Below are 25185 nucleotides of genomic sequence, written 5' to 3'. Positions count from 1 at the left end.
ATATATATATACATATATATATATTAAATATAAATATTTTTTTTCTCGTCATATTATATGCTTTATATATATTGTCATAATTAAACGTTATTATCATTTATATTTATAATTTTATGTTATTTCTACATCTACGCTTTGAAGCACCATCTGAATCATCTTAGCCCAAACAATAAAATCGTATATAAGACATTATTATTAAATTTCGATCAGTTGTAATAATAGCAGTTGAGATAGCATAAATGAGCACGGGCATTAAAGTAAAGATAAGCTGTGATGCTAATAAAGTGCATGGAAAGTATAAGATAGAATCGACGACACGCGTACGATCGCATGTTCGATCTAGGGCGTCGACGCCGACAGCTCCAAACTTCTCGTTTATCGATCGACTTTGGTAGCCTCATAGTTCTATCTGTGGACCAACGGTTATCAATAATGTATACTTCACATCGAATAATTCAAGACTCTCGTGGCGTTAGAAGCTATTGGAAAATTCTGCGGTTAACGCCCAGTACCTTCTGTTACCAATAAAACTTTAATGGCAAATTTTCACGCTACTTATAAATTTTTGTTTCATTATATGTAACAAAATGTACTCTTTTTTCTTCCCTTTATCTTTCTTTTTCTCTTTCTCTCTTTTTTTCATTTCTTCTCTCTAATTTATTTTATACGATATTAAAATAATACTCAGTTATCATAAAATAAAAATTAACATATGAGAACAGGTACATCATCACTTTTACTAATATAATTTTTCTCATCCACGATAATGCGCATAATGCACAAAAAAATATGCAAAGAAAAGATACGAATTTGATGCAGTTACTCCAGTTTAAATTTATTATTAATTACCTATTAAGGGCTCAAAAGTGAGTTAAAATGTCCAGTTTATTATATTGTCTAATTTATTAAATTATTGAAGAGTTTGTTATTATTCCACACACTAATTTTCACCGCTTTTTTTTCTTTTTTTTATTGTTATGCAGAATTATCGAGAGTCCTTAATATTGTAGATTACATTTATTAATAATATTACATGTATCTTGATTGATGATTTGCTTCTTTTAAAGTCTTTAATGTCGCTCTTTAATTAATTACGTAATGTAATTTAAAAAATTGGCGAATTTCCCGATGAAATATTTACGTTGTGTCCATACATAGATATGCTATAATTTAGGAATGTAATAAATTATCGATTGATAATCAATTTCTCGACCAAAGATCGATCGATAATGATAGGAAAGGAGAATCTGGGTGCATGGTGCTGGGATCACACTTACAAGACTTACGATCGGCGTGTCTGGTCCTCTTGCGTTCACGTGGCGTGGTTCTAGTGGCTGGCGTTTTTGTTGCGGTTTTCACCAGAGATTCCAATAATTCGTCAACGCCATCAGCTAAGTTACCATTGGTGCTTTCATCCCTGAGTACCGGACCCAGTGAAATTATACGTCCTAGAACATAATAATATCTTCTATTGCTCTATGAATACATTCTAAATTTTTTTTGTAATAGCTTTATTTTCAAAGTAGCGTATCTCTGTATTATTAATAATCAAGTTGCGTAGCTGTATTATTTATAAATATACGTTGCACATATTAACAAATTAGATAAAATTTTATATTTAAAATTACTATGTTGTAGAAGTTGCGGACTATCATGACAATCATAAGTTTAAATATTATAGCTATTTTTTTTTTAATAATAATGCAACGTAATTTTTACACTTTTTCAGAATAAAATTTTTTTATTATAAAATCAAAACTTGTTGTTGAATAAAAGTTAGTATTGCAAAGATAAGTAAAAAATATATACTTAGCAAATTTTGTTTGCGTATCATAGTAAAAATTAATTGTTTTATGTTAGAATATGGCTTAAGCACTGGCTTTAACAAAAATTACTTTATTTATGTGATAAAGATTAGTATTACCATAATAAAAGTTATGAATCATTGTTGTGATGATCAAATCATCTATCAAAAATACAAGACATAGTAAAGTGTAATTTAAAATTGTATTAAAATTTAATGTAAAATTTTTTCCGTGTATAAATCATTAATAAATTTAAATTCATAATCCAATTATTTGTTATAAGAACAAAATTTTTCTATTTATAAAGTAAATTTGTATTTATTTCTAAAAATTTATTTAGAGAAAAAAGCTAGATGACAATGCAAATTGTTAATGCTGATTTCAATTATTATGTTCAACTGAGCACAATTTCTACAATTATAAGATACATTTTTTTATTTATTCATGGAAAATATATTCAAAAAGGAAAAGTAAAGACAATGTACAAAGTAAAGACAATGTCTAAGTAAAGAAATCCTTTGTAGAATATCGTGTCTACAAGATTTTTCTTCCACATCGTCTCACTATTTCATTTCTTACAATCACCACATCTAGTCCGCAGGGCTAGAAACTTCGAAACTGTCAAATACACAGAATTTCTTCCAGAGCTTCTTTCAAACTCGTCCCAGAAAAGCTATCATAGATACAGTTCTATACACTCTCGATACAAAGACTGTGAAAAAAGAGAAGTAGAAAGAGGATGAGAGGGTGGTAATAGAATTTTCATGAATGAAACGAACAGAGGAAGGAAGAGATCTTTAAATCTCGCCAATTACGCGTTCTTTGACGACCGCAGATCAATCTAGACAATTCATTTTCGTGGTTGCTCTACCATAAGGAATGTTAAACGCTTTCAAATGGCTTCCTGTTCGTTAATCTGATCTGCAGGCTCTGATAATATGTCCTACTTAACGTACTCATTACAATTGAGGAATAATGCAATAAATTTCTGATTAAAAGTAAGTCAAGAAATTATATAATTACTTTACTTAACGTTAATTATTAAAATATACTTGATCAAAACAATATACAATCATAAAGTTGCGTTTAATAATTGAATAGCTATGTAAATGTAATATTCCCGTTTTATATTTATTATTTATTTTGATTTATTTCAATTTTTTAATATTACAACTCTCTATTTTTATTTAAAAAATTGTGAAAAATAAAAGTTTCGTCACCATTAATATTACTTTAAAAACTTTTTTACAATTTTTAATAATGTTCAATCCATTTTTTTTGTAAATATAAAAAAGTTAATTTTTTTAAAAAGTATGAATATTTATAATATTTTTATTCAGAAAAGTTCAAGAAATTTCATACTTCTTGCAATAATTAGTTACTAAATTTTGTTTAGTAGAACTTGTTTAGTAGAATGCTATAAATGGAAGTAAAATGAAAGAAACAAGAATAAAGTTAACAATTGCGTATAACGATTAATTGTATCTAATGTGTTCATAATATTAATATTACTCAGCAAATTGTTAAAATAAATTATCGCGTATCGTCCACGATCCTTGTCGTACAACTTGCGAGACTTTTCCAGCTGTGGAATTGGAGGGCTATCATATCCGACTGAAAACGCCAGCACGACTTAGACGGGACGTTTAGATACTTTATGTCGTGGCATACAAGGGAATAAAAGAGAGAAAAGTTATGATGGCCGCAGCCATGGTAACGCACGTGGGTGGTTGAGTTTACGAGCCGGATGGGCACCAACCACTTGGTTCCTTGAGTTGGCCCAATCCTCCGCGTATCCCCCTCTGCGCGAAAGCGGGAATAAAAATTCCACGTTTCCTCAAGAAAGAGATGATCCACAGTTACAACGTAATATCAGTCTTACAAGATCCAGGATATGCCAGTCGTTTCTGCTAGATCTTTTTTCAAGATACGGCTTTGCCGTAGATTTGATTGTACATATAATAACAATGAATCTTCGTTTTTTTAAATAAAGAGCTTTTCGTGTTACTATGAAATTATTTTATTATAGTATTCATCGCAATGAAATAGAATCATAATATTTCAAATATTCAATTAACTACAGAATGAGTAGAGTTTCCAATAATTTCAAAGTAAAAGTACATTTATTTATAAACATATTAATTTTGTATCATCTTAATCTGTAATCATTGTAACGTGGATCTTTAACAAATAATTAAATTGAATTTTCTGATTATTATACTTATTACAAATAATTATGAAGATCTAAATAATTAAAGTAATTAATTTTAAAAGTAAACCAATTTGAAATATTCTTCTTAAGGTAAAAAAATATTGACTCGCTAATTCTATTCATTGAATATTTATTCATATAAAAAATAAATACAATAGCAGTTCGTAGAGACTTTCATAGAAAAAGAAAATTGGCAAGAAAAAATTACGAAAGATAACAAGTTTGTGAACAATGTTACGATAAAACTTATAACATCGAGTCCAATAGAATTCTTTCGAACAAATTCAAAGAATAAATTTCTTAGAGGCTGTTATTTACGCGATACTTTTTCGCGCCGACTCGAATAATATCCACGTCGCTTCGAATATTCCCTCTGGAAGTTAACTACTTTTACATTCTGCCCTCTTGAGGCAAAGTTATCATCTTATGTAGCGCGCGTAAAGCGCAATAAAGAGTGAGTAAAACAAAATTCTACTCAAGTTGAAATTTTTCTCTCATGAATACCGAATTTATGAAGCAACACCGTCGAAGGCATCCTACCTTAACGCTTCGCAACTGAATGATAATGCTACTTACTGCCAAGTTACATTTACGGCTTAACGGTATAGTGGATATACGCAATCTCGAACATCATCGCGAATTTTGGGCAAGAAAATTCCGAGTCGCATAAAAGAGAAACTTGTACGAATATCCTCGTGCAAAAGCAATAAAGATAACGAATGGTGACTTATGCGAGTCGGTAAATTTCACATTCGACTAAGGACACGCAGGAAGGAGAGAAGAACTGTATGTCCGCGAATGCATCGTATAATCATATAAAGACGGCAACGCATTTACTTCTCATTTTCCGGTAATGTCGTCAAATGACCCGGCGCTATCCTTAAATCTTGCCTGCAAGAGCCGCTGCTTAAGGGCGACATTTATCTCGCGCGCGTCGCTGCCACCACCGAGCTGGAACATTACGGAGATGAAGAGAAATTCTCGCACTTTGTTCTTATCCGCAGTGGAACAGCCGACATAGCCGTCGTCCTTTAGAGTGCGTTATTTTCGCGCAAGTTAAAAGCAAGGCTAGAAAACCGCAGTTATATTAAAGTGATAATATCTCGTTCGTTCAATCGCGAAAATGAGAACACTCAACTTGTGATTCTTACTTAATTCATAAATTAAAACATAAAATTTTACAGCAACAATGCTGTGCATTTTAAACAATTCGTTTTTAACATGAATTGCTTATTACTGTGAATTGTGTAAAATGAGATATTATACAGATATTATATAAGATATTGTTTATTGCATATTTACTAAATAAAATTTATTATAATAAAGATAAAATTAACCAATGCAAGAAATCGCAAGAAAACAGAAGAAGAAGAAACATCTAGGAGCATGTACAAAAAAATCATATGAAAAAGATCTGACAAAACTTACCGTCTTTCTTCTGTCTTCTCCATGGTAAAGTGCCGTGGATACTCTCGACATCTGAAATGTCACTGCCAAGTAGTTGTCTGAGTTCCGCGTCCGCTCGATCTTCTTTTGTACGAAACTTACCGACCTGTAATAAGAACATCAAGATTTTAACTTGTAAAAGTTACATGAAAAATTTTATGAAAATAATATATTGTAAAAGTAAAAAGAAATTAAATAGCTTTATTCAAATATAAATGAAATTTAAAAAACAACTTTATATTCTAATATCAATATAACAAAATAACAAATGAATAAAAATCAAAGAGAAAAAAATTTAACACTCTACGCTAATTAATATTTACGATTAATATTATGTAAGCTAATCCAACTCAGTATAAATATATTTTAGTCGATGAAATTCGCTATGATGGTTTTCAACGAAAGATATAAACAAAAATGACTTACCTCTGTTATCATCTTCCCTCTGGTCTTATTGCGTTCTCGATGATTGGCTTTCTTTTCAAGCTGCTGTATCACTCGTTCCCTAGTGGTTCTGTACTCCAGAGCAAATTCGGACACAATCCTACAAAACTCGTTTGGTTTTGTGTCTTGTATCCTGTGCAGTGGTATACCCAACCACAAAATGAATTTGCGGAAACGGTTTATGATACGTCTGTGAACGATGCCTAAGACGATTATCCTTTCAGCACAATCAGCAAGGAAATCAGACATCCTGCGTTATAAAAATAAAACAATGTATTTTTTAGAAAAATATATGTTTCAGCAAGTAACTGTGAAATATATCAAATAAAACTTTTAACAATTTTTTACTAATAAAATAATTCAATAAAAAAATATTGACTAGAAAAATATAGTATGTATCGTATGCATACATGTTATTCTTGTTGCTAAAAAATATCTTTGACTTATTTAATTTTTTTTAAATACGTGAAAAGCGTAAAGCATTTAAAGAATAAAAACTAATTAAAATATCATAAAAAATAAAAAAATATAAGTTTATTGAGAGAATGCAAGTGTAGCGTGAATGATTACAGAAGGAACGAAGGGAAAGACTCATGGAAGGAGAAAATGTTCGTTCGGTAATTAATGAAAGCTCCACTTGGATAGCAGCCAGTTTCGCTGAAAAAAAAAACTATCCCGAATTTATCGAAGCCACTTGAAACTTCTTAAACACAAACACTTAGAAAGACTCATAGGAAAGCAGAACGAGAGAGAGAATCTCGAAAATTGGTTCGGGAGCTAAGAAACTCGGCAGGAATTATACTCACTTGACCTTCATCATCGTAGAACCATCGTGCTTCGCAATGAGCTTGAGATGGTCCCAAGACGCTTTGCACTCGCTCTCGAGTTTCGCGATGTTCGCCGCCAACTCATCGAAATCGATTTTCGAAGCTCTCGTTACCGCACCAATCTGAAAGCAAAACCGCGTTGGCATTGTCGAGAAAACTATTCCAATTGTCTTCAAGAACTATATAAAAAGATACAAAAAGAAACATAGTTTAAAATTTATCTGAAAAAGATACATAAAAGTATTTACTTCTTTCTTTATTTTATTTTTATTTCTTCAATAAAAATCGTTTTAAATCAAATGAATCGTATATTTATGTAATTAAAATGTTGTATTCAAAAAATTATATGAAAATTATAATTGCAACATATTGTTTCTATTTTAATCCAATTTTTATCTTTTAATCTATTTTTTTTAAAGTTTCATTACATTAATCTTTAATATCATGTATCCAAAAATTCAACAAAATATGGAGAAGAAAACCGATTGTGTGATAGAATAAAATAAAATCGTAAAAACAAAAAAATTTCAGAGAGCTCTCTGAAACGTCTCAGTCTCCATTTCATAAATATACAATAGTACAATCGCGATATCACGACAAAGCAAAGTTCTCTCTAGTTTTGATCGTACTAATTGATATTCTTACCTCGGAATAGAGGTCTGTAGAATCCGGAAACTTCTCCATCACCATGTGGCAAAGATGATGAAGCAACGAGTGTTTGTGAACCGTATCCTTCACTTCAGGTACTTTGACGAGGTATTCTAGTTGAAAGCCCTTCACCTGAAAAAGGATGAAGTCTTCACGTCGTGACACGACGTTCCGAAAAATAGCGCGTCTCATTTTAACGCTCGTAAATATTTAGATTTATTTATAGATTTTTTATGTTATACGATAGAGAAATTTCTATGAAATAATTGCGTTGCTCGAAAATTAATCTGATGCAAATCTAGTTGTTGAAAAATACATTAGAATAGAACTTTTTTAATACAGTGGATATTCCATCAAAACTTCCGAAAATTCCGAGGATAAATAGCGGACCGTGATTGTAGCAAAACTCCGTATTAAATCGAGATTGTTTTTGAAAAAATGTGGCTGTCAGTCAAGTAATATGAAAGATATCCTATCCAACTAGTAGTTAGAAATCGATATTATCAGGTTTTGAATTGTTACAATCTCGGGACAGACGAATTAAGTGGATATCATTTGGCTGGCATTCAATACCTACCTCATTTCCGTTGAGGAATATCCCGATCGAAAGAAGTGTGCTTAGAATCCCACGGAACGTTTTATTCATTCGTAAGGTCTCCATACCCTGTTTCAAATCCATTAAAGGATCTGCGATTTCCTAGAAATTACAAAAATCGTCCCATTTTTCTCGCGAAACTCGTAATTTGTATCATTGATTTTTATAAACATGTATCTCATAGTTGCATGAGAATTGAAAGAAACCATTAAGTCATGGATTATTATGTTTTAATTAAAAGCGAAAACACTAGAATGAGAACCATTTTTATACAAATATTTTTGTAATTTGCGTATGTTTAAAATTTTTTTTCCAAGTTCATATAATATCAAATCTACCATAGAGACATTCCAATTAAAGTCTAATTAAAATGGACATAAGCTGCATTTCGTATGCAGGATTTCTAGTTTTATCAAACGCGAAAAAGAAAGACATATATTTATTATTCTTTTTTCTGATTTGATCTTTTTCTTCTCTCTCTCTCTCTCTCTCTCTCTCTCTCTCTCTCTCTCTCTCTCTCTCTCTCCCAATAATTGCTAAAATATGCGGATTGATTAAAGTGGCTGTTTCTTGACTCTAATTAGGTCTCTAGAATTTATATAATTAAAAGCGTAAAATCAGAATAGCAAAGTATGACTATTTCAATTTTAAACTCAACATTTGAATTTAAAACCACAATTTTTTGTTCATTATTATCTATGTAATAATTCGGATTTAAATATTTTTTTTTATTAACTCGATTAATCGATATTCCTTTGCATGTATTTTTGAATTAATCGATTTGACTGAGAACTGATTGAACTGACGCATATTGCAAGCATACAAGTGGATTCGCATACAAAATGATTCGCGGCATTTCCCGGCACGAACTATTTCACGCTTCAGTTACAGTCGAACAATGCCAAGAAAGTTAGGTCATCGAGTGACCTCTCTTCAGTACAATATCGGAATTCGCCATTTTGTCGTTGAAGAAATACGTCGAGAATGCTCTTCTACCTATCGACTTCCTCTCCTACATTGCTGACATTCCTTTCCATTGTTCCTTGATAATCGCGAAGAAATCCACGCGCGAAATCAAAGGGAAAAGAAGAAAAGAAGAAATATAAAAAGCTAAATTAATTATTATTATGTATTATTATTATGTATTAAAGTAGTATTCAACAATTATATAACTTCAAATCGAAATTACGAATCGGATTCATGGAAAAAATTATTCTGAATTGTTAACAAAATTATATTTACAAACTCTTAAAAGCTCCACTTTTCTATTATCTTGTCTTTCTGTTTTATATGATAAAGTTTATGTAAAAATATACACATATTCACAAAAAATTAATGAAATTATATATTATTAGAAATAATATTATTGTTGAACATTTGTAAAAAATTAATATTTTCAAATTATTACTTTAAAATTTTATCCTGATATCATTGGCTCTTAGAAGATCAGTAAAGAAAAATTAAGTGTATTATTAGATACTGTTTGATGTACAAACGATCTTGTCTCTGACAGTGACACGTGCGATCATAAATTAAGGTATAAAGCAAGAGATTAAAATTAAGTTTTTTATTTAGAAAAAAATAAAAGAAAAAATTTATGTTATCTTCTAAAAAAAGTTGAAATTATAAATACTATCTCTATTAATAAGTTGACATTTTTTATTATGTAATATTATTAATTAAGATGTAATCAAATTAAAATTTCCTTAATTACATTTTCCTTAAAAAAACGCTAAATTATCGACATTAGAGTAGTAAATTCTCCTATTTTTTTGCAAATAGTTTTTATGTACAAAACCAACAATTAAAAAACAAAAATTTAAAAAGTTTACTGTTAAATAGTATGTTCACTAAGAAATACATAATAATATAATATTAAGACTTACTTTCTCGGAATTTTCGAAGTCTAGCTTGAATGCCCACAGCTTTAGTCTTGCTGGCAATTCCGAAATGGAGGTCAAAGTTAGAAGGAACTGTTCGGCCGATCCTAAGGGAAGGTCAGGATTGGCAGCCTGTGCCTCTTGTATCCTGGATTTTTCTTCCTTAGTAGGTAGCATCGTTAGCAGTTTCTATTGAGAGAATTTTGGAACAAAGAGGAAAATAAATGAAAAAAAGAAGTCAATTCAAAATTAGAAAAATTAGAATAAACTCGAAACTAGAATACATAAGTGTATTTGAACTAAATTTTAGGATTGATCATCAACAGAAAGTTAAAATTTTTCAAAGCTTTCTATTAGCCAGTAAATTAAAGCAGCATCGACATAATTCATGCAAAAGTTGAAAAATCAATTAAAAATATAATTTAAATAGACATACAATTTAAATGAATAAAGAGTGAAAAATAATAACAATTAATCTGGAAGAATTTTTGAATAATTTTCACTTAATTCAAAAAATATTAAAAACTGTCAAAATACATTGTATACATTCGCGTTTTTCTTTCCAAAATCTGCATTGCATGTAAAAATATAAGAAATATTTCCTAATTTTTTAGCAGTTTTTGAATGCTGTAAGAAATAGAAATTGAAAAAAATAAAAAATAAAACAGCTATATTCTTACCTCGATACCCTCTCTATTCATGATTGTAGCATCCATTTTCAAAATCGCAGTCTTGATGGACCTTGGCGGTGGCAGTTTTGTCATACCAATGTTAATGGCGTTTGATCTTTTATGATTTAGCACAATAATTTCCTTGTTCTTGTTCATCTCCTGCTGTTTCTGTTTGCCAACAACAAATAAAAAAATTTCGATTATATCAAAACATTTGAAACACGCGTGATATAACTTCGATGTTTTCTTCATTATTACTCTATAGCACTTGGAGTTATTGCGGAACGATTAGTACCTTTTACCGTGCAACAAAAATACTCCGGTATAAAAACACATAAAAACACATCAAAAACTACCAAACATTCGAACGTTACACAGATGAAAACGTAGCGTCAGGATATATTGAAAATACACCACTAAAATGGAATAAAGCCATTCTCCTCTTTTGATTGCAAGTGGAGATATATACATATACGGACGACGTTGAATGTTCCTCGAAATTATCTCGCTATAGATAACAGTTCTCCAAATACTTTGCAATAGACGTAATAAATGTCACATGATAAAATCATAAAATTATCCTTTATAAGCTTACACTCATTTATTTTAAAAAAATATATGTGCATAATGTCCAATACAAATAAATTATGCAAACGTTTATGGTTTAGGTAGAATAAATACAAATAAAAATAAAAATTAAAAAGTGTATTATAATACTAATATGTTATAACGTATTATACATATTGTATAAAGCAGGTAATTTAAAATAATATCTCAAATAAAAGTATATTGAAAAATAAAACGTTTTATATTTTTAAAATTTTTTAAATTTATATTGAGCGAAGTAGATATTAAAATTTGGAATTTGTTATTTTGCCAGTTGTACATTTATTTAATCTATTAAATTATAAATCAGTTTAATAAAAATCATTTAAGAATAAAAAAAATACGAAATAAAAACTTTTATTAGATTTTTAAAACAATATAGATAATGTAAAATTCGTTTTAGTCACTGACAAAATAATTTATCTGCTATTAAAGTCAATATAATGAAATAAAAGCAAAAGATTGTAATTATTAATTATAGGTATTGTCATAACAACATTAGAAGAAACATTCTTTATTAATGATCCTTAATAAATTGATCAATTATAGTCAAAAAATTCCAGCACAGTACAGTAAAATAACAACAGTAAGAGAGCTTACAACAGCGATTTACAAAGTATATGAAGCAGTCTTCTTGAAGAAAGAAATACCTTCAGCAAAATTTTTATCAATTAGTGCATCAGTGTCAGCATGAAATCGATCGGACCAGTATTTGTAAATGAACGCATTTAGAACGCATGCATTTATATTAACGATCACTAAAACAACTCCGAAAGTTAAAGAATTAAGACTCACCTCCTGTAAAATTCCAGCATGCCATTTCGTTCATATTTTTTCGTGCGAGCACCAACAACATTGCCAAGAATACAAGAAGATAATTAGTCGTATTTCAGTAAACCACCATTACTATCACCCTTACTACTATCCAACCGCTATAATCGTTATTCATGATCGTTATCATAACCGTTATCCTCACATGATACGGTTAACTACGTTATTAAATTAGCCGACGTTATACAGCGCTTATTCGATATACATATGTGGCCGAACATAAAACTAAGTGAAAGTTAATAAGAATTAAACTTTACTTTAAAGTAAGTCTCTTATTTCATATTCTTCTATGTAATAGAATAGAAGAGATATATGTCTATCATATACTATTCTATAAACGTTAATAAAATTTTATCAATTTTGATACCTACTATTTTTATATAAGGAGAAAGATATAAAAACATAAATGTCATTTAACTTGTTCATATGAAAATAATATTAAAGACATAAAATCATAATAAAATTCGTATACAAGTTATATGTACAAAATAAGAATCATAAAATGGTTTGAATAACATAGCTTATTATTTATAAATCAAGATATCGATTTAATTTTAATGAACATTGATATCTAATCTTAATATCTTTGTATGAAATAAATTATATATCGAATTTCAATATAATGTAAAAAAATTAATTTTTAAAATTTATGAAAAATCCTTATTTTCTCAAGAAAAAATTAGTAATTAGAAATAAAAGTAAAAATACAATAAAAATCCTTGAGATGAAATATAACAAATTTAATTAAATTCGAAATAATGTGTCATAAATTCTTAATTTGATATTTAAAAATATTTATTTTCCATTATCACGAAAAAATTAATTTCGCCTTTTCTATAAGTAAATATGACAAATTAAAGTTTTTATTGTTACTATTATATCATTTCTTACTTAAATTGATCTCATCAAGTTTTCTGTACAATTCCTTATGATACAGTTTGTGTAGCATTTGTCTGACTTTTTTTCTATTATATTCGGAACATGCGGCTTTATATAATCCTAATTTACGATATTACAAAATCAAGTGCAACTGTGCACAATATCATTTGCGTCGAAGGCAAATTTTCCTTTTATAATTTTGCTCCGTTTATCCTTGTTTCATTGCTAAAGATTTATAATTCTTTGGCACGCGGCTACTTTTTCGTTATTTTTTATAGGCGTAGGTTGACTGTAATTATCGGTGTGCTAAGCGAATTCAAAGGGTGAGAAAGAGCTTGTGTCGGAAACAACTGGAACGGAGAAATAATGCGGCAGCTTTCAGTAACGCTCGAAAAATACGTGCAACCCAGTTGCAGTCTCTCTACTGTGCAATATCTCTTGCTGCGATTTAGTTGCGCACAGACGTGAAATACACAGGTGAGAGGAAACCAATATACCGCGCTGTGTAATTACTGCGGTAATTAATGACGATATTCTCTACTCGATTGCAATGCTTTGGTACAATGCTAGTAAAAAATTTTTATAGTTTTCTGACACGTGCGCGCGCGTATGTGTATGTTTATGTGCAAAATCGTTTTGTAAATTATACATATAGTGACTATATTTTATCTATGTGTGATAGAATAATCAGCAGTATACGTCATCATATATATTTTCTCTTATATTTTACAATATTTTCTCTCTAACTTATATTTTCTCATCAGATGTAAAATTGCTATGAATGATCATATATTGTAGTTTTAGAAAATGTATTCAAAAGAAATCATAAATTAAAGTCATAAACCAAAAACTTATATACATATAACAAGATTAAATTTTGTTTATTTTTTAAATTATATAAATTTAATTATAAGAGAAAGATAGAAAAACTTTATAAAAGTTAATTACGTAGTAGTTAAGTTAAATACGTACAATATATTTTAATATTCTTGAGACTTCCACGGGTGCTTTCTATATAAAGATTATGAGTTTCGTGAGTTTTCTCCGTGTCCAGATTCATTCTTGGAATGTCAACGTTTCGTGAACCTTGCAGTTCACTTCATCAGGGTGAGGAGCAGCAACATTTCACGAAACGTTGCATTCCAAGAATGGATTTAGACACGGAGAAAACCCGCGAAACGCAAGATCTTTAAATATATTTTAATGTTATGATATTTTATATCTTATTTATTTTTAAGTCCATTCCAAAAGCTATTTATATTTGTAAAGCATTAAAAAAGGGATAAATTCAAAAAGATTAATGTAAAAAGAAGCAGAATCAGAAAATAGTTAATTAATATACTATTAGTTTCATCTAATAAAAAAATAATTATTAAATTATAGATATATTTCAGATCAAATAAATTAATAAAATTAGCAAGATTTTATTAATTCGGTCACACATTTGTAGAAATTGATTAACGTACTACAATATAATATTTATACTTTATCTTTGGTAACTCAAAATAATATTAAATATTAATTAATATTAAAAGTATAATATAAAATATAAAAACAATTACATATATCTATAAATAAAGACTTTCAATCTTAAAAACCTAATTATTGTTTTTAAGATTGAGAGTTTATTTATATATTTATATATTTATGTAATATAAAATATTTTTTATATTTTATATTATACTTTTAATATTAATTAATATTTAATATTATTTTAAAATTCAGAAGGCTAATGAGAGTTTAACGCTGATGTAAGAGCGAAGAGTTAGGAGATGAAGATAATAATACTAATAGGTGTTGGCGATTATCTTCATTAATTGTATTGAATGTTTCGGCTCACTTTGGAATCATCTTCAGCGAAAAAGTAGAAATATAATATATCGTTGAAAGTAAATCATTTTACTTTAATTAAAATCAATTTAATTAAAATCAAATTGATAGAAATGCAGTAATCAATACGCTCAACGAGAAACAAAGAAGTTCACAAACATTGATTCACAATTTTCATAAGATATAAATTAAAGTCGTGAAATTGTCGATTTCAAACGATGTGTCAAGATGAACTGACACAATATTAATCTGAGAAACGACTTGCTTTAATTTGTATCTTATGAAAATTGTGAATCAATGTTTATGAACTTCTTTGTTTCCCATTGAGCGTATTGATTACTGCATTTCTGTCAATCTGCAAGTGACTTACTTTCAACGATGTATTATATTTCTACTTTTTCGCTGAAGATGACTCCAAAGTGAGCCGAAACGTTCGATACAATGAAGATTACTGCTAACATCTGAATATTATCTTCATCTCCTAATTCTTCGCTCTTACAACAGCGTTAAACTCTCATTAGTCTTGTTCTGAATTTCTAATTATTGTTTTTAAAATATTAAAAGAAATAATAATATAATATTTTCTTTTTTAAAATAATTGCAATTGGAAAATTGAATGTAATTGTTTTACACTTCGACCAATGAAAAAAAATAAAAAATTTTCTTTTTGCCACTTTATAATTATGTCAATTTACAATTACGTATTATTAATTATAAATAAATGATAATTTTTTCCTAATATTTTTGAGTATTTCTATTAAAAGTAATCAAGCAGTCGCGATAGAAAGATGTTATCCCCTTTAAACGTTGCAACCCTAACTTGCTAGATCAACAGAGGCGTGTATGTACACAAGATTATATGGGTATATGCTTTGTGTATTGGAATTTTAGTTCCATGAAAAAGTCGTTGTAACAATCTTGCATAAATAAAATTCGGATATTCACTTCTCATATTGTTACAAAATTAACGAATCACAAAACAACTATTACTACAAGCAAATCAATACGAATTACTAAATAAAAATGAATTGAAAATTATAATTATAATTTTTTAATGCACCATTAAAAATCATTATTAATCTGCCTTCAAGAATTTTTTCAAATGTAACTTATTGTTAGTGTAACCAGCCATAATAATCATTACTATCTTGACGATAAGTAAAGTTCATTTAAAGAAGACACATCAAATAAAATTAAATAAATAACATAGCAAAATATTCTTCTATCTTTTTATAACTTCTATCTTTACCTCGTTAAAAATTTTGAAGAATATCGTATAAAATTACAATGTACACTGCGAAAGGTAGTCGACGGTAGATCTCGTTTAAACGAGCATTGCTCTTATGTTGTTCTCTTCAATCGTCCCTTCGAAACGGTGAAATTCGCGGTTTGTTGCATTTGTATAATGAAAACAACACGATCTGCGTGAAAGAAATCATACATGAGACCACTCACCTTAGTGATAAGATCCTTAGCGCGACTCTCGAAAAGATGTTCGAGCTTTTGTGTGTCGACGGCCACAGGTGTTAGTTCGTCCCAGATCATCTTGTGTTTGTCGAGTCGTGCAAGAATGTTGGGATCGTCTCGTACTTCCTTCCAGAACAGCTTCACCGTCTTCTTGCTCTTCTTCGCGAGTAACGATGGCGGATTCTTTGGCGTGTTACTGGTTTCGTTAGTTAGTAACGGTGGCCTCGACATCTTCAAACTGATACCGAATGGCAGCGGAGGACCCTGAGGAAGGGGCGGTGGCAATCTCGCCCCCAATGGCGGTGGCGGAGGTGCCGAAACATCTCCATTTGGAGGTGCCATCGGTGGTGGCGGTGGTGGCATTCCATTCGTCACATTAGCAGATCCCAACACATCGATCTCATCTTCGGAATTTAGATCAGTGAAATCCAAGTCGCAAAGTGCCAATGGTCTCTTCAGTTTTTTTACAAGTTCTTCCCAGTGCAATTCATTCTCTGATTTCTTCGTTTCCTGCAGTTTCGGCAAATTATCGCTGGTTGGCGACTTTAGTACGTCCGCTTTTGACTTCGACTTCGCTAGACCTTCTTTTGCTTTCGAGATCAATCCACTCATATCTCCTATCCTAAAAACATGCATAAAAATCCAAATTATATATTTTATATAGCAATTACTAATTACAATAGTATATTTTACAGAATAAAAAATAATAAACAAGAAACGAACATTTACATTTAGATAAGCTATTAAAATCAAATAAAACACACTCATACACATTAATGACACATGTGGTTATCGATTTAATTATCATATTATTTTCCAATATTGAATTTCTGAATTACTTTAATTATGTTATTTAATTGTTATGTACAAGAATTAAACTCAATGTAATATAATTACTGCAGCTTTAAATTTTGTTAAACACAGAATAATCTCTACATTTAATTTTGATAGTTTTGACAATATAAACTTTTATGCATTTATAATACCAAAAATTAGAATTATTTCAATTAAATGTATGTACAGTATATGTATCATTATATAATTTGATTATTTCGAAAGCCAATAAAGTTCCAATAAAGTTTGTCTTCCTGATAATTTAATTTATCAATATCACATTATAATATTTAAAATAACGTTCATTTTATAGTAATATTATTTATCAACCATCTAGTTAATATATTTTTAAAGATTATCTGATGACAAAATACAAAAGATAAGGTTTCTTTCGATCTGTAGAAAGTTTCGTATCCGACGAAGAAGTAACTTTTATATGAAACGTTGTACTCTTGCAGTATCCCGTGTAAAATTAATCTCGGTAGAATTTCCGACTAAGGTACAAAGTTCATACGACTTTTCCAGCTTTCTAGTATCATTGTTGTCAATATCTCGCGCTATTCTTATATGCTACTTTCCACTTTTATTTGTAATAAACATTAAACTGATTTTTGCGTTCAGACACATTACATTTCATATTTGACTTTAGTAAAATGCAGATTAAATTAACCGAGAAAAATAGTTACAAGGAACAAGCTGTTATATACAGCAAGTTAATATTTTGTAAACAATAATAAGTGAAAATTGACAGTATTTTATAGTTGTTATTTTTAGTTTCCAAAGACAACAGAATTTCCAATGTTTAAAAATATTGATATAAATTAGCAAACACTTTTTCAGAATTTAATAAACTTTAAGACTTTTCTATATTCTTATAATATCTGTTTAATAAAAATTTTGTATTCTGAAATTTCGCAAATACAAATATAGAAATAAGATACAAGAGGATAAATCAATTGAGTAGCATGCATTTGAAGTAAAGGCAGCGCCTTTCCCGAAATTACCTGGAAACTTTCTCCTCCACAGGGCTGCTAGGTATAAGATTCTGTGCTGCCAACTTCTGAGTGAGATCCTTGACAGTTCCTTCCCTCTTAAGCTGGAGAACCACTCGACGATCTTCGTCTTCGTCGGTGTGATTACTCTCGTTGTACTCGACACCTTCGTTGGGACTTTTGCCGTACCATGGTTTCTTCTCCTCCGAGTCGAGCTTGTTCGCGGCATTCATCAAGGGCGTCAAGTCTTTTCTGCTGTTCGTTCTTGACAACTTGTTCGAAGGAGAATCAGCGTTCCTCTCATAAGAGATACCGTTTGTATATCGTAGATTGTTTGTTGCGAACTGACCTTTAACAGCAAAAGATTAAAAATATTTATTGTAACGATAGAATATCTTCCAGAGATGCAAATTGTTAAAAAAAAATGTATATGGTAAGAAATTAAAAAATTTATTTTATTAAATCCACCTACTTCACAAAATGGATATATTTTGTAAAAAATTGTATGTATATATACTTTCTAACACACATACATACATAGTTTTAGTCTATTCATTTCTAAATAAATATACAAATTATAAAATTAAACGATAATAAGATTTTTCTTTTATAAAAATGTGAATCGCATTAGTGATAATTTTATTAGTGATAATCGGAGATTTATTTGGAAATAAAATAAATTAGGTTTAAGAATAATAAAAAAATATTCATGTAGAGCATTTTAAGTGAACTTTAAGTACTCACTTTCCTGATCATCGGTATGACCAAGCGAAGCTCTCAGGTTTGCAGTAGCCTCTTGTTGCTCTCTAATGAAGCTCCTCTGTCTCTCCGCGCGTTCTCTTCGTCGTCTCAGCGCTGGTGTAACACCAACATCCACTAAAACACGAAATAATATTTTCTCCATTAAAGCGAATCACTTACATATATCTTAACGCGTTTTATATACAAATTAAATTTATTACAGATTAAAGATGAGCAAATTTTCTCAAAATATAAGTTAGACTTTTTTTCCATCGCGTATAAAACTTTTCTTTCTGGTATAAACACATAATTGATTTAAATTAAAAACTCAATTATCGAAAAAAAGAAAGAAATGATTACCTTTATTCTCTTTGTAACTACCATTGAGCTGAACTTCACCTAGATGACCCTGAGAACTTTGAGAACTACTTGATTCGTCGTCATCATCTGGTAGGTTCGAATTCAAAGTGTTATTCAGCGTACTCACACCCAGAGTATGATTCAGTCGTGGGCTCAGCCGTGGATTCAGAGACATTGACAGGGGTGAATTACCTGTGGAATGCCTTCGAGACTTTCGCCTTTCGTGAGAATCCACTAGAGACTTTCGGTTTCGTAAAGTTTTTCTACGCAGTCAAAGAAAGAAATATAAGATTAGAAATATCTTAACCGAATTATTATACAATTATTATAAGATGAAACGAAATGTGTGTGTGTGTGTGTGTGTGTGTGTGTGTGTGTGTGTGTTTCTCTAAATATTTGCATAAGATTTTTCATTTTTCTTCTAAATTACATATTTTTATTCAAATATTCTAAAGATCTTTAAAGACATTAATTAATTTGAATACAAATCAAAGAAAAGGAATCTTATTAAATCGTATTACGCACAACGTTAAATTGTAATATCATCTACCTTATATTGTCGTCCAATTGGCGTATAGGCGAGCCTCTGTCTCCATCTTCGTGATGCAGTACCGCTTCGTAAATCTGAAACTGCCTGAGCAAGTCGAGATCTGTGCCCTGTTTTGACATGTACCTCTGGATAACGCCCTCCATACCCTGTTCCTCCAGGCAGTCCACTTGATCGTAGTACGTGTCTTGATCGGGGATACCGTTCAAACACTTGTTGATCAAAGTTGTTGCATATATAAGCAACTCTGTGTCGGCAGCATCATAATCCTTCAGGAGTTTCATTACGTTAATCCACGGTACCACGCCCCTAGCTTGATCGACTGCTCTTACAGCTCTGACCAATAGCAGACTGTTTGTTTCCACGTATTCCACAAACACGAGCAGTAGTTTCAATGCCGTCTTGACCACCAGCCGAAAACGACTAGCAATTAACGTATATAACCATTCCACTGTCTGCCCATGTTCCATCACCCCGTTCATACCGTCGACATACAGCATTACCTGGCCGAGTGCTGCATGAATGCAAACGAGTTGCGAGATTAAACGGAGGGCGAAATTGTTCTAGACAATCGCGTATAAAGAGCCTTTAACCGTTGTTCATAAATGTACCTTTTTAGTGGATTTTATGGCAGCTCAAACAATATTAAGGCTCAAAAGATTCTCGAGACATCGAAAAAGAGGAGTAAAAAATTTAATATTTTAAAATACGGTTTAAACATCTACTTTAGAAAGTTAACGGAGGTAGAAATTTTTATGCAAACTGCCCTTTATGATATCGTAAAATATTTTTAAAATACTGTTTCCAATAACGTTAAATATTTTCCGTATTAATAGACACTTTTTTGTCTGGGGTTTTGAATCTCTCTTGATACTACATATATATATAAAAAAACCATTAATCTTGCCTCTTAATTTGCACTGTGGCATCTCGCTATTTTTATCGGAAAAATATAACGGAAACGTCAGAATGACAACCTCGGCCGATGTAGATATGAAACGAAAAATAAAAATACAACTGTCATTGCAACCGATGCGAAACCTCGAAACCTATTTCAATCTCGAGGCTTAATCCAAAATGACGTTACTTATTTTTTACACCATGCGTTTCGTTGTTTACGAAACTGATTTCCGGCTCATACTCGGGCTACGAACATAGGCAGGCATGATTGAAATTTAACAGGCAAATTACACCGATCGCGTTCGGATTTTAGGTTTACTCAGATTTTATCCTATATTATGGTCAAAAATATATTTGCGCTTACATGTTATCGCATATTTCACCGAAAGCCGTTCTACACTGTGCTCTAAATAAATTACGGCGCGCTTGGCATGTAAAATGTGCGAAAAAGTATAGAAGAAAGCTGTTGCAAGCATTCATGCACCGCGGGTAGAAACCGCTTCCAAGATTAATTAGAAACAATGAAAAAAAAATTAGAATTCCTTCCCTGCTCGAATAATAGTTATACATGGGCAGCTTGAAAATAAAATGCGCTCAAAAATCCAGATCACTTATGCATTGCGCAAATCAAATATCAGATGGTTACATTAAATTGTAATGTCAATTAGTGAGTGCTTGTCAAACCAAATATATAAGTTATTATCGCGACAAACTATACAAAATCTAATTCGATTGAAAAATGATTGGAAATGAATTAGTTTATAAGAAAAAAAAATTTTTTTTTGTAATTACAACATCATATTGTCTCTGAGGATGACTCAAAAGTGAGCCGAAACATGTAAGCGGAATTAATTATTAATAAAGTTTTGTTAACCGTTTAATTTGCACAAGAATTATTGTGCTTAGTTCCTATTGCCCTGTTGTATCCAACTATTTGTATCATTAAGGAGTTTTCAGGAATTAATTTATATTTACTAATTCGACTGAACCGATCTTGCTTGCGAGAATGTTAACAATGTTTAATTTTCGTTAAAATCATGTTACACATAAAATAATAAGAAAGAAATAATATTGAATAATAGAAAGTTAGCAATTTTTACTCCTGTACAAATATGTGTTATACAATCAATATTTAACCTATGTAAATTTGGAAGTTGTATAATGCAATTAAACAAGGTTTTTAACTCGATGAAAATGACTGTTTACGTATATTGATTCCCTATAATCAAAGTTTTGGTATTCGCGCGATCGCATGCTTTGTACTAGCGATGTATGCCAGCCATGTTCATAAAGCACGTTCCACCGATTTAAACGATAAACGTTACTATTATATTAGGCTGTAAGTTATGATGCGAAATCTAATTAAAAGCCTAAATATATAAAGCCTACTTATATAAATCGCGCGACATGTAATCAAAGTATCAGATAGTAATATATTGGAACAGATTTTGCAATATTTAAATAATGGATTGCAAAATGCAACATACGTGCTTGGTACCATTTTTGTAATATAGCAACAAATTATGAAGTATCTATTCACGATGAGACTATATAACTATTTATAATAAAAATTGATAAAAAATTGAATTGTAAATATTAATCTAAACAACTTCTGTAAACTGTAATATGAAGAAAAAAATTGCATAAGAACTTAATAATAGGGAGTTGCATAATACATATATAAATAATATAATAAGGAAAAATTGTTAATGTCTAAATACGAATAAAATAAATCCATTAATTTTATTTTAAAATGTCGTAATTACTTTTCAAAATTTGCGATACTAAAATCGATCTTTGCTTTTGATATAACTTTCTATTTCTTCATTATAAGTTCTCGATTCGTTTCAGCTCCCTCTACCATAATACAGAGATAAATGCAACGAATGCATTATAAGATTACAACATGAAATTAGCGTGCTCACTTGCGTATAAGCTGGTGGTTTACAAAGTACTTGAACACGATTCCAAGATACCGCAGTCAAAAGGCACGATCAAAGAACGCCATTCATAATTCGCGACGCATCGCGGTTTGACGAGTAACTGCAAGCCACCGTGGCTTCCACGTGTTGACGCTTTCGTAAACGCGGCACGTTAACACTTGGTGTCACCTTCTCTCTCGCTGTACTTTTAGACGGTAATATCATCGTCGCCATGTACTTCTTGGAAAAGCAAAGATGAGGATGTTGATGTTTAGCTCGTTAAACATTAGCTGCATTACGCTGGTATTATCTTATCGTTACTTGCGGCAAAGTGGGAGCGTATAGAGAGCGTCCATAGAGAGCGTAGTGTCTACTATGAAATCTCGATGTGCATGTACCCTGCAAGGTCGCATCATTCTCTTAACTCAATTTGCGAGTTCGCTTACGATACGACTTTCCCGCCGTCTAATTGGATGCACCGACTGCTATTATTGCGGAAGTTATAGAATAATTATCATCTGATATTATTATTGAATCTCGTTAGCGGTACACCACAACAATAGTATTTATTACAGGTTATAAAAATTAATTGCGGATTTTCATAGAGATAATAAACGTAATTAATAAACGAAGAAGGAAAAACCGGACTGTTTATCATAATTCTTGAATAATAATTTTTAGAAAAAAGTGGATATGAGTCATATTATATATTTCTTCATATTACACATTTCTTTTATGTAGAAAAGATTATATTATTACACATATTTAAAAAAAAATTATTTATACGTTTAATCTACAAAGTTTTTAATTTTAAAAGTTTTAAAATATCTTTTATCAAAAATCACTGTTTTTGAAAATATTATTTTATATAATATTATGTTTGTAGAAAAATCTAAATTCGTTTTAAGAAAATAAATATTTTATTGATAATAATATTATAAAGAAATGATTTAAAATGATGAAAAAAGATTTAAATTGTATTAAGTTGGAGATAAGCATTAGGGACGTAAATACTTTCAATTTTAAAATAAATGAATAAAATATTTACCTCGTAAAATGTAATTTTGGTAATTCTGGTCGGCTTCGCTGCTGACTTTGATCAGGCAGGCGAGTCCATCATTTTGTACAAACTCGTGTACCAGATCCTTGTCCTCCTGGAAAATTGAAATTCGCGATAAGTTAATTTAATTATAACTGAATGAGACAACATTAATCTGTGTTAATGTTCTAAAATAGAAACAATTTGCAGAAGTATTTCCCTAAAGACCTGATACATTTATTATAACTTTGCTTTTTAATTATATCAAGACAAAAAGTCATTTTTTAATGTAAAATTCGAACAAATATCGCGCTATATATTAAACATTATGTCAGGAGCATAACTACTTTACATCAGAATAAATGTAAAATTGGTCAGAGAAAATAATCAGTCCTTAGCTTTCAGCTATTATAATTACTTATAAAATTTCATTGTATGATATAAAAGAAAATTTCATTAAACATTTATTTAGACGTCAAAAACAATTCTTATATTGTTTTTCAAAAAATTTCAATTATCTATTATTTATTCTCGATAGCACCTTCATGTTTTTACATAATTTTCTTGATACACGCGTAAGCTTTCTAACAAGTTGCAAGAAACTACAGAGAAAATATAGAAGAATTAATATAGCTGCTGATATCCGATCCTGACAGCGACGTCACGGCGGCGTGATTTACCTCTACATTACCACCTAAGCCCGTCCAACCCGCTCTACCGTACAACCAGGGTTAAATGGAATTAGTTATGCCGCTTCAGGCGCAAAGTCGCGGGCATAATGGAAAATCTACGAAGTTTGATTAAACCCCCTCGTTTCCAAGGCGCCGCGATGCCGACGCCATGGCCGTTCGCGATCTAGTCGGACTTCTCTGGGATTCGCGTATACTTTGGTATTCTCTCGTGTTTCCCCTCTTCCACTTCTCATTCCGCCAACCGTGAGGCGATAGAAGTTTACATGGGACTTAGGCGCGACATAGACTCGATTAGCTCGACGGATTAAGAAGCGAAATTGAACTCGTACCGATGCGTTTCCTCAATTTATGTGCCGCGAGGGAAACTTGAAACTAGCCGAAAGGGGAAGCAAAGTGGAGGTTCGCACTGGGTATCCGGTGTCTCGTAGAAGCAATTATGAAATATATACGGTTACACGACGTCCTGCGACTAGATTAGATACGGGGCGGACGTGCAATTGATTTGCGCGACGGTAAATTCGATTAGCTGTACGGATTAACAATGAAGAATATGCAAGAATATGAGGGATACACGGTCGTGATGAAGGTTGAAACCCGCAGCGGCAATAATCGGAAAAGGGAATAAGATCGTTAAATGCGCGAGCAAGATTTAATTAACTCTCCGTCCTTTATCACTGCAAGGACAAAATTAAAATTTAATATTACCAATAATTTCAGTTTTTAAAATTGTAGGTGACAGACGAAATACGCAAATACGCAAATACTTAAAAAGAAAAAAAGAGGAAGAAAGAGAAAATATATTATTTATATATTATATATATTATTTATTTGATCAATAAGTTAAACATTTAAAAGATAATAAATTTAAACATATCTGAAAAAGTTATCAAAATGTATTTTAATTTATCAGTTATGTATCGGAATTTTTCTCGACAAAAAAGAATAATATTGATGAAAGAAAATCATTCGTGAAAGTGGAACACCGCACAAAATTAAAAAAAAAATAGTGAAAATTAT

General features: G+C 30.6%; 1 protein-coding gene across 4 annotated transcripts in view; it reads right to left on the bottom strand.

Moving 5' to 3' along the window:
- The window catches only part of LOC108693952 (FH1/FH2 domain-containing protein 3), a 139995-nt gene that overhangs the window by 8189 nt on the left and 106621 nt on the right, over positions 1-25185 (bottom strand). For 2 of the 4 annotated variants that reach the window (XM_018203186.1, XM_018203188.1), the window contains exons 6-19: positions 23486-23591; positions 19619-20129; positions 19069-19331; positions 18712-18843; positions 17980-18316; positions 16130-16763; positions 10538-10696; positions 9864-10046; positions 7960-8079; positions 7380-7514; positions 6714-6856; positions 5890-6157; positions 5446-5569; positions 1287-1448 (exon numbers count right to left, since the gene is read on the bottom strand). In XM_018203186.1, coding sequence (XP_018058675.1) covers positions 1287-1448; positions 5446-5569; positions 5890-6157; positions 6714-6856; positions 7380-7514; positions 7960-8079; positions 9864-10046; positions 10538-10696; positions 16130-16763; positions 17980-18316; positions 18712-18843; positions 19069-19331; positions 19619-20129; positions 23486-23591 — 3277 coding nt within the window. Of the gene's footprint in view, positions 1-633; positions 1449-5445; positions 5570-5889; positions 6158-6713; positions 6857-7379; positions 7515-7959; positions 8080-9863; positions 10047-10537; positions 10699-16128; positions 16764-17979; positions 18317-18711; positions 18844-19068; positions 19332-19618; positions 20130-23485; positions 23592-25185 lie in introns of those variants that run through there. The other 2 variants (XM_018203184.1, XM_018203187.1) reach the window with 2 other exon arrangements.

This window comes from Atta colombica, unplaced genomic scaffold, assembly GCF_001594045.1.
Source record: "Atta colombica isolate Treedump-2 unplaced genomic scaffold, Acol1.0 scaffold111, whole genome shotgun sequence".
NCBI lineage: Eukaryota > Metazoa > Arthropoda > Insecta > Hymenoptera > Formicidae > Atta > Atta colombica.
The sequence above is the reverse complement of the archived record's forward strand: the minus strand, read 5'-3'. Positions and strand labels throughout refer to the sequence as shown.